The sequence below is a fragment of the Colobus angolensis genome, unplaced genomic scaffold (assembly GCF_000951035.1).
Source record: "Colobus angolensis palliatus isolate OR3802 unplaced genomic scaffold, Cang.pa_1.0 Scaffold68, whole genome shotgun sequence".
NCBI lineage: Eukaryota > Metazoa > Chordata > Mammalia > Primates > Cercopithecidae > Colobus > Colobus angolensis.
Genome location: NW_012120487.1, coordinates 3,384,134 through 3,399,816, shown reverse-complemented (window position 1 = coordinate 3,399,816; position 15,683 = coordinate 3,384,134). Strand labels below are relative to the sequence as shown.

Sequence of the window (15,683 nt, the reverse complement as noted above, 5' to 3'; positions counted from 1 at the left end):
TTACAGATATGTTGACTTTGAAACTTTATCAAGTTGTACACTTAAGATTTGTGCACTTTTTCATATGTATGGTATACTTTAATAAAAACTTTAAAACAATTACAAAATACATGACTTTGAACAGAAAGGATAAAGCTTTATTCAATAAAACACTGACTCAAATTTTGAAAAAAGTTTCAAATATACTTATATAAAATATGCCTGAAAAATTAAGGAAGAGTATCTGGGTGATGAAAAAGTTTTGGAAATAAATAGTAGTGATGGTTGTACAACATTGTGAATTTATTTAATGCCACTGAATTGTACACTTAACAATGGTTAAAATATTTTAAAAATTAGTGGATATAAACAATCTTGGTGATGGCTATCTTGATGGTGAATCTACAGATTAGTTTTAATGTTTTTCTTTTAATCTAGTTTTGCAATGAATTTATATTACTTTTGTAATTGGGAAAAATGTTTTATAATCTCAAAGATATGCTTGTAAAGAACCACCACTGTGGCTGGGCGCAGTGGTTCACACCTGTAATCACAGCACTTTGGGAGGCCTAGGCGGATGCATCACTTGAGGTCAGGAGTTTGAGACCAGCCTGGCCAGCATGGCAAAACCCCATCGCTACTAAAAATACAAAAATTAGCCAGGTGTGGTGGCACACGCCTGTAATCCCAGCTACTTGGGAGGCTGAAGTGGGAGAATTGCTTGAACCTGGGAGATGGAGGTTGCAGAGAGCCAAGATAAACTCCAGCCTAGGTGACAGAGCGAGACTCCATCTCAAAAAAAGAAAAAGAAAAAAAAAAGAACCACCACTGTTAACTGAGAAATAGATGATCCCATTAACAGTTTAGAAAATGTATATAACTCTAATCCACAGGGGTTTATGCTTAAAAGCAACTTATGGTTTCTCTTTAAGGGACACATGTGGAAAATTAATCTGAACAGTTAATGCAAGGAGGAGTCATACCTCAGAGAAAGGAGAAGTAAGATGTTTAATTCTTAGTTACTAGAAGTAGAGGCTATGAGATTCACATTCTTCTAGCATTTATTGAACACCTACTCTGTACCTATAATCATACTAAGCACTTTCACATACATTATTTCAGTTAGCATGTCAGTTTATTCCTTCCCTTCCAAGTGCTTATTGAGCATCTACTTTGTACTATGCACTATATTTGGAATAAGAAGTAATACATGCTCCCATGCCATTATGGAGCTTGCAGGCTAGTAAGAAGGCCAGGCATTAAATAAATAACTATGGTACTATATAGTGAATGCTGTAATTGGCATATCAACTAGCATTTTATTTTGATATACACAGGTTAATGCATTCATTTGGTTACTAATATATGATAATGTTACTAAAATAGTTTAATATTTGGAAATATTCGGCTGAAACTCATTGCTGTCACAGAAAACCAATATCAGGTAAACTGCCACTCATGCTGTCAGAAAAAAGGGCAAAAGTGACTGAAAAAAAAAGCAAAAATATATTTTTAACTATATTTCTTTTGTCTCCATTTCTGGACATCAATTTCCCCACATAAAAAATGAGAGTATTGGGCTGTTTGACAAATGCAGCCCCTTCCAGATCTGATATTCTGTGTAGATCTCTTCCTTATAAGAAAAGCAACTATCACTGAAGCCTATTATGTGTCAGATGCCGTACTGAAAATTTTATATATATTGCCTATATAATTCCCATCTCTCTAATCCCCTATAAGGTAGGTGGTTATTCAGCGCCTCCAGAAGGAAAATAACCTCAGTCATAGGCGAGACTAGCTTTTTCTATACATTGCAGAAATTTTGAATGAATTGAAAAAATACTTCAGTATTACAGCCAACCAAATTCACCTGCATGACACAAATTACCTAATTTCTTATCCATACTTGTGTCTGAGCCAAGTTTTTCTGTTGGTTATTTTAAACATTTTTTAACAGATAATTTGCATAGGTCAAAATAGAAAGGCATATATGCAGAAAACACCAGCTGTCACCTCTTCCACCTTGTTTCCCTTACCCTCTGTAGGTTACCATTTTTGTTTCTTTTTATTTGTGTAAGTTTATTACCTCCAAAGAACCAGCTTATTTATTAGCTGACTAGTTATATATTTCTTGTTTTCCTAAATTATTTATTTATACTTTTATTTTATTATCAGCTTTCCTCCCACTTATTTTATTGGGTTTTTTTTTTTAACTAGTTTTTAAATTTTTTTTGTTCCCAGACACTGATAATTCACTAGCTTTTAAAATCTAATTCTTAATTCACTTATTTTTATTCTTTAATTTATAATGGCATAAGAATGTTAAGGCTATGAATTTCCTCAGAGTACTGCTTTAGATGAATTTCATGGATTCTAACATGAAGTCTTTCTCAGGGTTCTAGACAAAAAAGGTTTTAGTGATTTTTATAGATTCCAGTGTTATTAGGGACCTCAGAGACAATCTCCTAATGGAATGTCACAAATGTGAAACAATGTAATACTAAAACCTGGATTCAAGCCCACGCTAGCCATGAGGCCTTCCAGCAGTTTACTTCACCTGCTTAAGTCAAATGAAGGGTTTGGTCCATCTGTAGGTCCAGAAATCAATGACTAAGATTTGGCCAAATCCCATAGCGAGTTAGTGGCAAAGCCAGAACTAGGACTGTGGTCTTCTTCTACCAATGAACCTGATATTTGAAGTTCTTTCCATGTTTTAAAACTTTTCTTTTATTGTGGCAAAATATATATACACTAACTTGCCATTCTTAAGTATACAATTCAGTGGCATTAATTGTATTCACGGTATTATCCAACCACCACCACTATTTCCAAAATGTTTTCATCACCCTAAACAGAATTTCCCCATTCCATTTTGACATAAACATAATAATCCAGTATTCTACAAACTCTGCAGTTACGTCTACTTGAAAAATGTATTTCTCATATAAATATATTTCTGTGTGTGTGTGTCTTTTCTGAATGCATCTAATAGCTTTAATTCATACCCTAGAAAGGTATCGATTGGGTATTTGATATGAATGTTTTTGATCACAAATATCTGAGCCCTTCAGTTAAAAAAAATGCTTTTTCTGTGTAGTTTCCTATATATTTAATAATATGTGTCATTAAGGTGGAATTTATTTTAATTACTTGCCTATTGGGCTAATATTAAGAAAATGAAAAATACATGATTCTATTTTTCAAGCATTAGGCTTAGCTAATAAATGGGGCAGTGACTTTTCTATGAATCTCTAGAAAGCAGCAGCTTTTTTTCTGGTCTCTTCCTCCCCACTCTCCATAGTCCAGTCCTTCCCACATTTTAACACCTGGTTTTTGCTCTCCCTAGGCCATCCGGCTGTCCTTGGAGCAAGCCCTGCCTCCTGAGCCAAAGGAGGAAAATGCTGAGCCTGTGAGCAAACTGCGGATCCGGACCCCCAGTGGCGAGTTCTTGGAGCGGCGTTTCCTGGCCAGCAGCAAGCTCCAGATTGTCTTTGATTTTGTAGCTTCCAAAGGATTTCCATGGGATGAGTACAAGTTACTGAGCACCTTTCCTAGGAGAGATGTAAGTTCCCATACCTATCGCGGAAGTATATCCCGGTGGGAGATGTGCCATCATTAAAGCTGAACAAAGTAGTTCAAGAAAAGTCCTATGGTGCAGGCAACTACCAGACATCCAGAAGTCCTTCTTTGTTCTGCACACCACTCTGTCCTTAGCCTTTGGAGAAAGTATGGCTTCCCAGGCCAGCAGACATGTGTACCCAGCAGCCTATGTAAGAAATTAGGTACAGATCTTCCTTCCTACCTGTTTTCCCTATTCCATCATTCCAGTCTTTGCCAAGGTCTCATCTGTATTCCTCAAATGAGATGTATTCTGTAGACCTCAGAATATACCTGAGAATTGTATGTTTAACAGCTTAACAGTTAGATATCAGGGTCAACGAATATAGGTTCACTAAGAATGACTCATGCAAGACAAAGAGTATTTTGTGATTTGATAGTCTTACTATACCCTGGGAAGTTACAGAGGGTGACCTGTATTCACTGTGTGCTTGCATTACAGCACAAATATTTGATAGTCTGTCATAGTATTCTGGGGCAAAGTAGAGAGATATAGATGTGTTAGATTCATTGCTGATTAAATGGTTGCGTCCAAAAAATGTTCACCACCATTTCCTTGTAGGGAACCAAGAGAGTCTGTATTTAATCTTTTATTACTTACCATATTTATTAGCAACCTACATGAAGACTTTATCAGATTTATAGGTTATGAAAAATAAGAATCAAGAAAATCTTAAAATACTGAAACTTACACAAAATGAAGCTGCAGAAATTTTACAGAAACGTGTGGAAATAGATTCCTTTAGTAGAGGTTATGGTTGAATTAAGCTGAATACACGTTAATAACATGTTGTGGCTGCCAACAAAAAAGCTAGCTCCTGTTTTAGAGGTGTAATCCCAACCAGAGGTTAACTTAAGGGTCCTGTTTAACTCTGCACTAAGATAAACTACCCCTGGGTAATGGGTGCACCAAAATCTCACAAATCACCACTAAAGAACTTACTCATGTAACCAAATACCACCTGTTCCCCAAAAACCTATGGAAATAAAAAATTTTTTTAAAAAACTACCCCTGAAATAGTCTTTAGGCTTCATGCTGAAAAACGAAGCCTGAAGAAATAGGAGCGTGTCTGGAGCAGGGCTGGTAGGAAGGTGAGGGAGCTGCAAATCGTGTCATTTAAGGAACATTACCTCTAAAGAAGGAAGGACCATGGGAGATGTGATTGTTGTCTTCAGCTACTTGAAGGCATGCCTTGTAAAAGAGGGATCTGATTTTTTGAGGCTCCAGGGGCAGAACTGGGACCAATGAGTTGAAAGTTACATGAGACAAATTTGGCATACTGTAACAAAGCATTTTCTAAGAAAGGAATATGTTGTGTCGTGAAGTGTTAATTTTCCTATCATTGGAGATTACCAAGTACTACTCTTTTCAGCAATAACAGATATATATGGAGAGGGATTCATCCCAGGTATTCCTGCTTGATATGGGATGGGACTTAGACTTGCTTTGCTCTAAAATATACAGAAAATGTTCTGTGATTCCATTATGATCTAGGCATAGTAACCTAGCATACAAAAGCCAAGAATTTCATTAAGGCACATCTGAGTCTCTCACATTGGCTGTCAGTTTTGCAGGATAGAGAGAGAAACTAGTAATATCCCCTCTGGGTGGAATGAGGATCTTGCCACTTATTTCTAAGCCCAGGAGACTGTAGTGGAGCCCAGGTGCTGACTATTGTTCCTTTTTTCACTGGCCCTGCCTCCTGCTCCAAGGTCATTCCCTTTATTTGTATATAAGGCACACAAACATGCACAAGGGAACACAGGCCTGCATATGTTCTTACCACACAGCCAAGTATGAAAACTACCTTAACTTCTGTCACTGAAGTTGAACTCTCATTGTGTGAACATTTAACAAAGAACCGTTATCAAAGGGTTCAAGATCAGCCTGGTTCTCATACTTTATGTTCTGTGATGAAAATCTCACCTCAGAGAACTTAAAAAAACTTAGGAGCTAAGTTTTCCCTTCCCAACCCTTAGTTTTAAGTCACTCCCTTTCTGAATGGGTCTCATCTTTAAAAATGGAAGTACTGGAAGAAATAGACTTTCTGCATTTTAAAATTAAACTTTTTCTTTCAAATTAATTTTTAAAGCTTATTACTGACAGGGATGGGGTGAAAATATCTTAAAAGGAGCTAGGCTTTTTGATCACTATTAAGAACCTCTTTCCACAGGGTGAAACTCTGAACTGTGGAAAGTTGCTGTTGAAAGGAAACTGGGGAGATGTGATGTGAAATGCAGAGTGTTCTTGGGCCTGTGACTATCTCCCTGCAGTTGCCAGCATAGTGCTTCATACATAAGCATCAGTAACTGTTGTTGAATGTTAATAACCTCGGACTCCCCTAATCTCTGGTTCCAGAATGAACAGAGAGGCTGGTCCAAATGAGAACAGATGCTCTAGGCCCACCCAGATTCCAGACTTAAACTAAGAAAGCCCACCCAAGACTCTTTAGGCCTCCTAGAGCCCGGGGTGGGGTGAGAGTTAAAGGCCCTTCATTCTTCTCTGAATTCTCTTTCAAGTCAAATGACTAGTGTTTTTGCAAGGCTATTCTGTAAGAGCCATCTGTGTGTCCTAGGATTAGGATCTAATTTGTAAAAGTCATCTTAAATTACAGCCAAACTAAAGACTGTTAAAAAGCACATCTTAAGGCCTTGCCTTTTTAATAACAAATAATATAAGCCTTAACTCTAGGAGTCTTAATTGTGTCTTCAGCCTTTTCTCCACAAAGCAGAGACTGGTTTCTCAGCAGAGGAACCAGTTAAGTGTTCTTCTGTACCTCCCATGCCTGCCACCCGCCCCCAACCAAAACAATACTTCATGTTAAGATTTCTCAGCTGTCTAACCATTTACTAAATGTCTGCTGAGCATACTTCCCTGAACTGAACACTGTAGCCGCAGACATAGGCCTTCCCCAGAAACGCTGATTCAAGTTGTGGAAGCAATGAGTTACTTGGTTTTGGGGTGTGTGTGTGTGTGTGTGTGTGTTTTCCCCAATTTTGTTAATAACAGTTACCAAGAGAAGGAGTAGTATTTATTTCCAGAGCTCTACCTCTTGGACATGTTAGAGCCGTGTGAACATCAGTGATCCAATTTGCCTTACTTGGGCATTGCCTTGGAAATGAGGTAGTTGAGTCCTAGAAGCTGTATAATGACACTCACCCTACTACTACTCCTATAGGCCAACTCCTGTCTCTGAGTTAGAGTAAGGGACTGCTGCCAGCTCCCCCAGTTCCCTTCCAGACCTACAGTAGCCTAGACATAGGCCCTTCCCAGAAAAGCTGATTATCACTCATGCCACTTGGTAAGAGGTTGTCAGTATCCCCCAGCATTCCTCTTCTGTGCCACTTCCTTATCTTCCCTTTTCTCTCCTCCTTCCTTTTCTACCCCTTCCCTTTTTTCCAATCCTATTTTACCTGTTTTATCTTCTCCCCCATCTTTCCATTCTTCCCTTCTCCTTATTTCTTTATCCCACAACTCTTCTTTCTGCCTCCTCTTTTTCTATTTTTTGCCTACCCATATCCACATCCCTCAGAGGAGCTCTATCTACGATTGGAAAGTGAGATCTTTCAATTTATAAAATGACTGGAAAGCACTAGGAAAGGAGGATGAGGAATGGCACGTGAGCTCTAAGAGTCCACTGACAGCCCATGTGTATTGCCACTGATATAATCACACAGCCCCCGTTCTAGCCTAGAGAACATGCCTTTTTCTAGATCTATAGATATGAATCCCCAAACAGACAGACATGCATTCAGGAATAAACTGTTTTCTTATGTATCTAAAACAAAGTAATGAGGGAATTTATATTTTGCCCCAGCTTTCTAGGTTTTTTTCTCTGTAACTGTAACTCGTAATTTTTGTTTCTCCCTCTAAGACTTAAATGAACAGGAGAATGAGTGTAAACAAGCTCCAGCAGGGTTTTTCTAGAGTAGACCTTCAGTAAAGTTTTGTTTAAATGTACTGGGGGAAAAGCCTTTCAAATTTGGGGTATACAACTTCCTTTCTCTGTCACCCATCCACTTGTATTATGCTAAGCACCAAGCTAAACACTACAAACACAGTGAAGAAAAATAATGGCATAGATCTAACCCTTATAGAATTTACAGTCTGAATCCAGAAGCTACAGCTAGATGAAGTTTGACTTGACTTCATCCATAACACGTGGATACTATTTGCCACCATAAGGAGATAGAAGAAATTTAATTCGCATTTAATTCATGTATTTGTTCTCTCATTATAGCAAAACATTTGCTGTGCAACCTCTCTGTTTCAGCCTTCATACCAGATGCTGGTGATACAGAAAATTTTAAAAAAAATTGTTGCTGACCTTGAAGAGTTCACATTATAGTAAAAACACACATCTAAAGCAAATTGCATTACAAATTACACCCACAGTTAGAAAGATAAGTAATTTCAGCCAGCAGTGATAAGGGAAAGTATTACAAAGGAAGTGAATTTTACCTGATCCTTGCACAGAGAGATGTTCAGTGAGTGGAAGCAGAATAGCAAAGTCAGAAGTAAATGTTTCAGTGGTAATTAGTCTTGCATGTGCATCCCACTCCATCATACTGAACACTGGACAATTACTTGACCCTGCCGAACTTTCATTTCTTCATCTTTGAAAGAGAAATGATAATATCTGAGATGGTCGTGGTAAGAGTTATATAAAGTTAATATAAATTACTATATTCATAGCACATAAAACAGTATCTGCTATAATAATCCTAAATAGAGAGAGGCAGAAGAGGTGGGAAGGGCTTACAGTTAAAGAAAACATGGCAGCAGTGAATTCTTTCTCTAGAACAGTGATGGATATATCAAATTTGAGTTACAAATATCTTGCTGTAACCCAGGCTTAAGAATATATCATTGAAATCTTGCAAATATCTGATATTTGCAAAGGATCTGAGAGATATGAAGGCCAATGCTGCCACATTATTGATGGGAGAATGAAAGCCTAGTAAAATTAAGCACTTAAGTCACTTGAACAATTGTAAAAACAGAGCTGATGGTGACATCCAAGTTTTCTTATGATCATTGCTTTTTGAGATTATTGAGTCCTTTTAAAAAACTTAATAAATTATAGAGTTTCACTTTAAATTAGAGTCATAGAACTAGAAAAATCAACATTAGAGACCACCTAATAAATGCAATAAATTACAGCTGCAAGCACCAGTATTTTAAAATATTTTGTACTTCAACAACCTTCATATGGTAATACCTCTAATATTGCAGTGGGATTGATTTTCAATTTATATTAGACTTTTATTTTTTTAAAAAACAAGAGCCAGAAGAAAAAACTTTAATGCCATTGAACGACTGTATCTTAAAAGCTTTGTTCTCAAAATAAACCAAGATGAAGCATCTGATGTTAAAGGTCCTACTGCTGAGCTTGTTCCATTCCCCTCAGGTATTTTATATCACTATATCTGGTTATTTGAAAATGTTCAGTATCCCTAAATAATCAAGATTCAGATAAAAAGAACTATGATCATGTAATGGAACACATTAGTATCTAGACGATCGCAATATTAATTTTGCCTCTAAACTTCTCTCAAATCTGTTCTTTTTTTCTCTTTCCCTCTATACCACTGCCCAAGTCGTCATAGCCCAAGTTAAACCTATGGCTTCCTAATTCATCTCCCTGCCTCCGGTTTTGCCTCCCCACATCTATCCTCCCCACTGTCTCTTGGGTTATTTTTTTAAACGACTTTGATGATCTCTCTCTCTCTCTCTCTCTCTCTCTCTCTCTCCTGCTTAAAAGCCTCCAGTGGTTCTAATGGCCTACAGAAAAAGTCCAAACTCCTTACCATGGCATACAAAATCTTCAAAGTTTCACACCATCTCCTTTTCCTGCTCAGTTCTCACTTCTTCTGATTACCTCCTCGCCACATGCATCTCACCATTAAACCACAATAAACTGCTTGACTGAAAGAAGCAAGAGACCTCACTAAGGTACAAAATACACTCAAAGAGTTATCCCACTCCTCTTCTGTCAGCTTTGGGAGATACCAAGACAGGTGTGGTGTTAGTATCATTCAGCAATGGTGAATATGAGGTCTTGAGGTGAAGTTACTTGCTTGAGAGTGTACATTCAGTTAATTAATGACCACCGAGGACTGCAGCCCAGACCTCTGGATTGCCTTATTTTCAAAAGTTATGTTGTGAAGAAAAATGGTCCTGGATTATTCAACAGGACTCCTGAATTTTTAGGTAGAAGTCATTTGGTAAAAACTGTTTACAAAATATTTACAACATTCAAAAAAAAGTAAACAGCAAAAGATTTAAGAGACTAATACAGGTGCTACTTAAATAGGTCTGTATATGAAACTCTAATCTGACACAACAGCAACCTAATTAAAGGGAAAAATACTAGCATGGGCAGTTTATATTTCTTTAGGTTATTCATTTTGTTTAAGAAATTTATTTTTTAAATTGTGAGTTTTAAATTTTTAAAATTTTAATTGTTGGCCGAGTGCTTATGCCTGTAATCCCAACACTTTGGAAGGCTGAGGCAGGCGGATCACTTAAGGTCAGGAGTTCAAGACCAGCCTGGCCAACGTGATGAAACCCTGCCTCTACTAAAAAATACAAAACTTAGGCCAGGCATGGTGGCTCATGCCTGTAATCCCAGCACTTTGGGAAGCCAAGGCAGGTGGATCACGAGGTCAGGAGTTCAAGACCAGCCTGGGCAAGATGGTGAAATCTCGTCTCTACTAAAAATACAAAAAATTAGCCGGGCACGGTGGCAGGCGCCTGTAATCCCAACTACTCAGGAGGCTGAGGCAGGAGAATCGCTTGAACTCGGAGGGTGAAGGTTGCAGTGAGCTGAGATCGCACCACTGCACTCCAGCCTGGTGAGAGAGTGAAACCTTGTCTCAAAAAGAAAAAGAAGAAAAATATTTTCAATGTGTAAATGAAGCTCGGCGTTACATATTTGGAAAGATTTTATCATCTCTGATTCCTTCATTTCACCTTGTAATTCCTATTTCTGGGTCACTGCCAGATGCTGGTAAAATATACGCTTAGTTGTATTCCACACCCGGTTTATCCAATGCAGTTTTATTTTGCCAGCCTCTCTGCTTAGTGCCAAAGAATAAGGCATGGTCCCACATTTAAGAATATTTCAGCCTCTCATACAAACAGTCCTCATACTGCAGTTCATGCAGTGGGTCCAAAGAATAGTCAAGCAAAAGGAGCAATAGATCCCTGCTGGCATGGGTAACCAAGAGAAGTTGTGTAAAAGAGATAGCAGTTGAACAAAACTGAGGTAGATAGGATTTTTTGGTAGGTTGCTAAGAGGAATACATTCTCCAGCAGCGAGGACAGCTTGAGGTAAAAGGGCTAATGTTGAAAAGCACAAAGCCATGACCAGACTGGCTGAAACGAGGGGTCTTTGTCTAACAAAGTCCTGAGAAAAGGCTGAAGGAGGTTTGGGGATAGGATATATAAAACCTGGAATACCAGGAGAAAGAGCTTGGCTTTATTCCAGGTAAAATTTATGGAGTAACAGAATGATATAGTCATCCATTATTATCATCACAGTAAGAATAATAACACATACATTATTCCATAATTTACAGATTTACATTACCTGGCACACAGCAGGTGCTCAATACATGTCAGTCCTTTGATCTCTTTCTGCTGGCATTATCTAATTGCTCTCATCCAGTCTTGTGGCAATAAATGTAATATACACAGTTACAACTCACAAATATATATATCCAGTCTAAATTCTCTCTTCAACTCCAAACATTTCTACGTACAGCTGTCTTACTCAGTATCTCCACTTTGCATCCAGTAGGCGTCTCACATGAAACATAGTCAAAACTGAATTCCTGATTCCTAGTCTCCCCCAAAACCTGCTCCTCCCATAGTCTTCCTTATCTGATTAAATGGCAGCTTCATTCTTTTTGTTCAGGCAAGAAACCTTAAGAGTTATCCTTGACTCCTCTTTCTCTCCTTTCTCCATCCAACTCATAGCAAGATCTGTTGGTTTTACTTTCAAAGTATACCCAGAATCTACTTCTCAGTACCTCTACAACTGAACCCTAGCCCAAGCCACCATAATCTATTATCCAAATTATTATAATGATGTCCTACTGGCCTCTGCCTCCATCTGTGATTCCCTTCAATCTTGTTTTCAAAAAAGACAGTGATTTTTTTTAATAAGGCAAATTATGTCACTTCTCTTTTCGAGCCCTATATTAGCTCCCCATCAGTTCAGAATGAAAGGCCTTTATTGATCTTACTTGCTGGCATTTCTCTGACCCCTCTCCCACTCAGTCATTTCCATTTACCTTGGCATCTTTGCTATTTGTACAACACCATGAAACATGTTCCTACTTCAGGGCCTTGTATTTGCACTTTCTTCTACTGAAATAGTCTTCCTCTAGATAGTGCTTATGCCCTCACTTCCTTCAGGTATCTGCTCAAATACTGCCTTTTTTGAGGCTTTTGCCGACCAACCCATATAAAGTAATAGTCTTCCTTCCCTCCCCTCTCTGCCCTACCTTCCCCACCCTGCCAGACTGACAACCCCTATTTCTCTCATCCTGCTCTCTTTTTCTCCACTGAACTGTTCACTATCTGACATAATAGGTATATAGTTTTTTATTGTCTCCCTGCTACTAGAATAAAAGCTCTTAGAGGGCAAGAACTTTATTTGTTAACTAATACATTCCTGGCACCTAGGTCAGTACCTGAAACCTAACTGATGCTCAGTAAATACCTGTTGAATGAATGAATGAATGAATGAATGATGCAAATGAACAAACAGCCTGTAAAATAATAATAATGCTGTCTTCTATTTATTGAGTTCCCCTTATATGTTCCCATTATATGTTAAAGTGCTAGGCACTTTACAGGTATCATGTAATTGAATTCTTACAACAACCCTATGAGATTGGGGGTATCCTTACTTTATGGTTAAGAAATCAAAAGCTCAAAGAAGCAGATTTCAAACTCATGTCCAAAACCTTATAGCTTCAAAACTGAAACTGTAAATTAAGTGTTTTAACCAAGGTCACATAGCCAAGCAGTGGCAGAGCTGGCACTTAAATGTGACCGTAGTGATTCTTTCTGTTATATCTCACTAGTAACCTGGAAAGATGAATTGACGTGGAATAAAGACTGAAGCCATAAGAATAATTAAGGATGTTGTAGTCTTTAAAATGAGATGATAGAAATACCACCAGGCAGCAGAAGATTGGAGAGATGGTTGGATGTAAAGGTTACCAATGCCTAGACTAAGTATTTGGGCCATTTGCCCATAGATTCTCCTGTCCTCTCTATACTTGGAGTCAGACAGATCTTTGTTCTAATACTGGCACTTCCACCTATTAGCTGAGGTGCTCTGAGTACATCATTTCTCTTTTCTGTATTTCAGCTACTTCATCTTTCAAGAGAGGATAACGTCATGTGTCCTCACAGATAAATTGTGATGATAAGATCAAAAGTGATAATGAAAATACTTGGTAACTGGCAGAGGGCCATGCCATTTGAGTTGGTAATGGCTAAACTTCTTTAATCCATGTCCCAAAAGTCACTACTTTTGACCTGTCTCTAGCCTTTTAAAAAATAAGTTTTTAGACACATTCTTCATTCTTAATATGACAGTGACTTGCACTTTGCCAGTTGCATTATAACAGACTCTTCCTTGGAAGAAAATGTAAAATGCAGTAAAAATGTGTTCTGAGCCTTGGCAATCATGACAGGGAGACAGCATGATGATATAATACAAAGAACCAACTATTAGGGGGGCCTTGGGCAAGTCACATAACCACACTAAACTGGTTCTTTTACCTGTAAAAGGCAGATAATAATAACCACCTTTGTGCTGGTTATAAGAATTAAGTGAAGGCCAGGTGCAGTGGCTCATGCCTATAATCTCAACTCTTTGGGAGGCCAAGGCAGGAGGATCGCTTGGGCCCAGGAGTTCAAGACCAGCCTGGGCAACAGAGAGAGGCCACCCCATCTCTATAAAAAATGAAAATTTAAAAATAAAGAATTAAGTGAGGTAATGTGAGGACACAGACATGGCACATGGTGCATTCAAGACATGTGAAGCCTTAAGATATGTAGACCTTGTGCTGGGAAAGAATAGCACAGCTCACCAACTAGACATACCCCTGAGTGTATAGGATGACACCACACCATCTCACTTTCACTCCTGCTTTCCTAAGGAAGCATATTCTCTCTTCTCTCCACATTACTTTTTTCCACAAAGCAAAATCCTTTCAGCTAGGGTTACATGGAAATGTGACCAAACATCTAAGAAGTTTTCAGTGACTTTTTGTTGGTAGAATTTTCTGCCTAGTTTTAAGAACAGTTGGGCCTGAGCCTTCCAAGAGGTGGTGGATCTCCGATGTGAAAGTTTTCTTTGAAATTTTTATGGCTGATTTCAGGACCTCTTCAGTTTTTACAGCCTTTTCCAGCTTTCAGTCAGAGGAATTAACAATTATTAATGTTCTGTTCCATGCCAGACCTTGTGCAGACATTTCAGAAAGTATTCTCTCATTTAATTTTCATTCAACCCTAAAGCATAGATAGTAGTCCTATTTTACAGGTTAGACAACTGGGGTTAAGAGATGTTAAGTGATATTTCCAGCACCACACACATAGTAACTGATATAATTGGGATTCTAACCTCCAAAGTCTATGCTCTTTACCCTAAACAAAACATTTTCATATAATGTGTTGGGGGTCCCCCAAGACTATCTCTACATTCAGTGATTTCCTAGGAAGACTCACAGGACTCAGCATATAATCACACTTGTGGTTATGAGTTGTTACAGCAAAAGGTTACAAAGCAAAACCATCAAAGAGAAAAGGTACATGAGCAAAGTCCAGGGGAAACCAGGTACAACCTTCCAAGGGTCCTCTCTCGATGGAATCGTAGAGGACATGCTTAATTACCCCCAGCAATGATTTGAGACAACACATATGAAATGTTGCTAACCAAGGAAGCTTATAGGGACTCTATGCCCAGGGTTTTTATTGGGGGCTGACCACATAGGTACACTCTGCCAGACATATACCAAAATGCCAGACTCCCAGAAGGAAAGCAAGTGTTCCTCATAAACTATGTTGTTTGCACAAACAGTTTAGGCATAATGAGCCACTCTTATCAGTTCTGGGAATAATGGTAACCCTTCTCAAACCCAAGTTTCTAGTTGCCAACCTTGTAAGCAGGCCTTTCAAACACTAGCAGTCCTGCTGTGTTAAGCCTTCTCTGAACATATAACTTTGTTTTCTAAGATATTTATGTCTCAAATTCACTTCTGGAGTTTACTGCTAGATATGTAAGGGGACCTCTGTAAACAGGGAAACTTCCCACCTTCTCTTAGAACATAACTTAGTCTGGTAGCAAAGGGTATAAAAGTAGTCTCAGAAGAATCCTAACAAGCACCAATTAACCTGTATTTTCAAAGGAGATTTTCAAGACATCATGAGGGACAATCTCTAGAAATAGCCATCACCTAGTTTGTAGAGTATCAGCGTGTTCAATTCAGATTTGCCCCAAATTCTATAATGATCTGCTCTGAACCCCTATCGTCCTTGAGCCTACAACCACTTTCCCTGCCTAGGGAGAATACTTTCTTCAAATTGCCTACTTTGAAAAGGGGAGGAGTTGTTGATATTTATTTTTCTTGCTTGTCACTATAAACAAATGTAGATCAACACTGTAAGGATGATTTATTTAATACTACCTCTCCTCAGTCACATTGCATAGGCATTGTAGACTGAAACAAGACAACACACAGGTTGTGGAGTCAAATGGATCAACTCTTCACTGAGTGATCTTAGGTTACTTAATTTCTTGGTAAAATGGAAGTAGCAATACGTACTTCAAAGGCATGTAGTGAGCATTTAAAAATCTATATAAAATGTTTCATTCATATATATGTCATTTCCTAGGAAGATTCACAGGACTCAGCATATAATCATGCACAGGGCTATGAGTTCCTAGAGCAAAAGGATACAAAGCAAAATCAGCAAGGAGAAAAGGTACATGAGCAAAGTCCAGGAGAAACCAGGCACAACCTCCCAAGGTTTTTTATATATATGTGTGTGTGTGTATATA

The 15,683-nt window shown here is 38.3% G+C and overlaps 1 protein-coding gene across 2 annotated transcripts in view; it reads left to right on the top strand.

Annotated features, from left to right (window-relative positions):
• The window catches only part of FAF1 (Fas (TNFRSF6) associated factor 1), a 535,277-nt gene that overhangs the window by 499,053 nt on the left and 20,541 nt on the right, over nucleotides 1-15,683 (top strand). For both annotated transcript variants that reach the window (XM_011926246.1, XM_011926245.1), the window contains one exon: nucleotides 3,326-3,541. In XM_011926246.1, coding sequence (XP_011781636.1) covers nucleotides 3,326-3,541 — 216 coding nt within the window. The remainder of the gene's footprint in view (nucleotides 1-3,325; nucleotides 3,542-15,683) is intronic.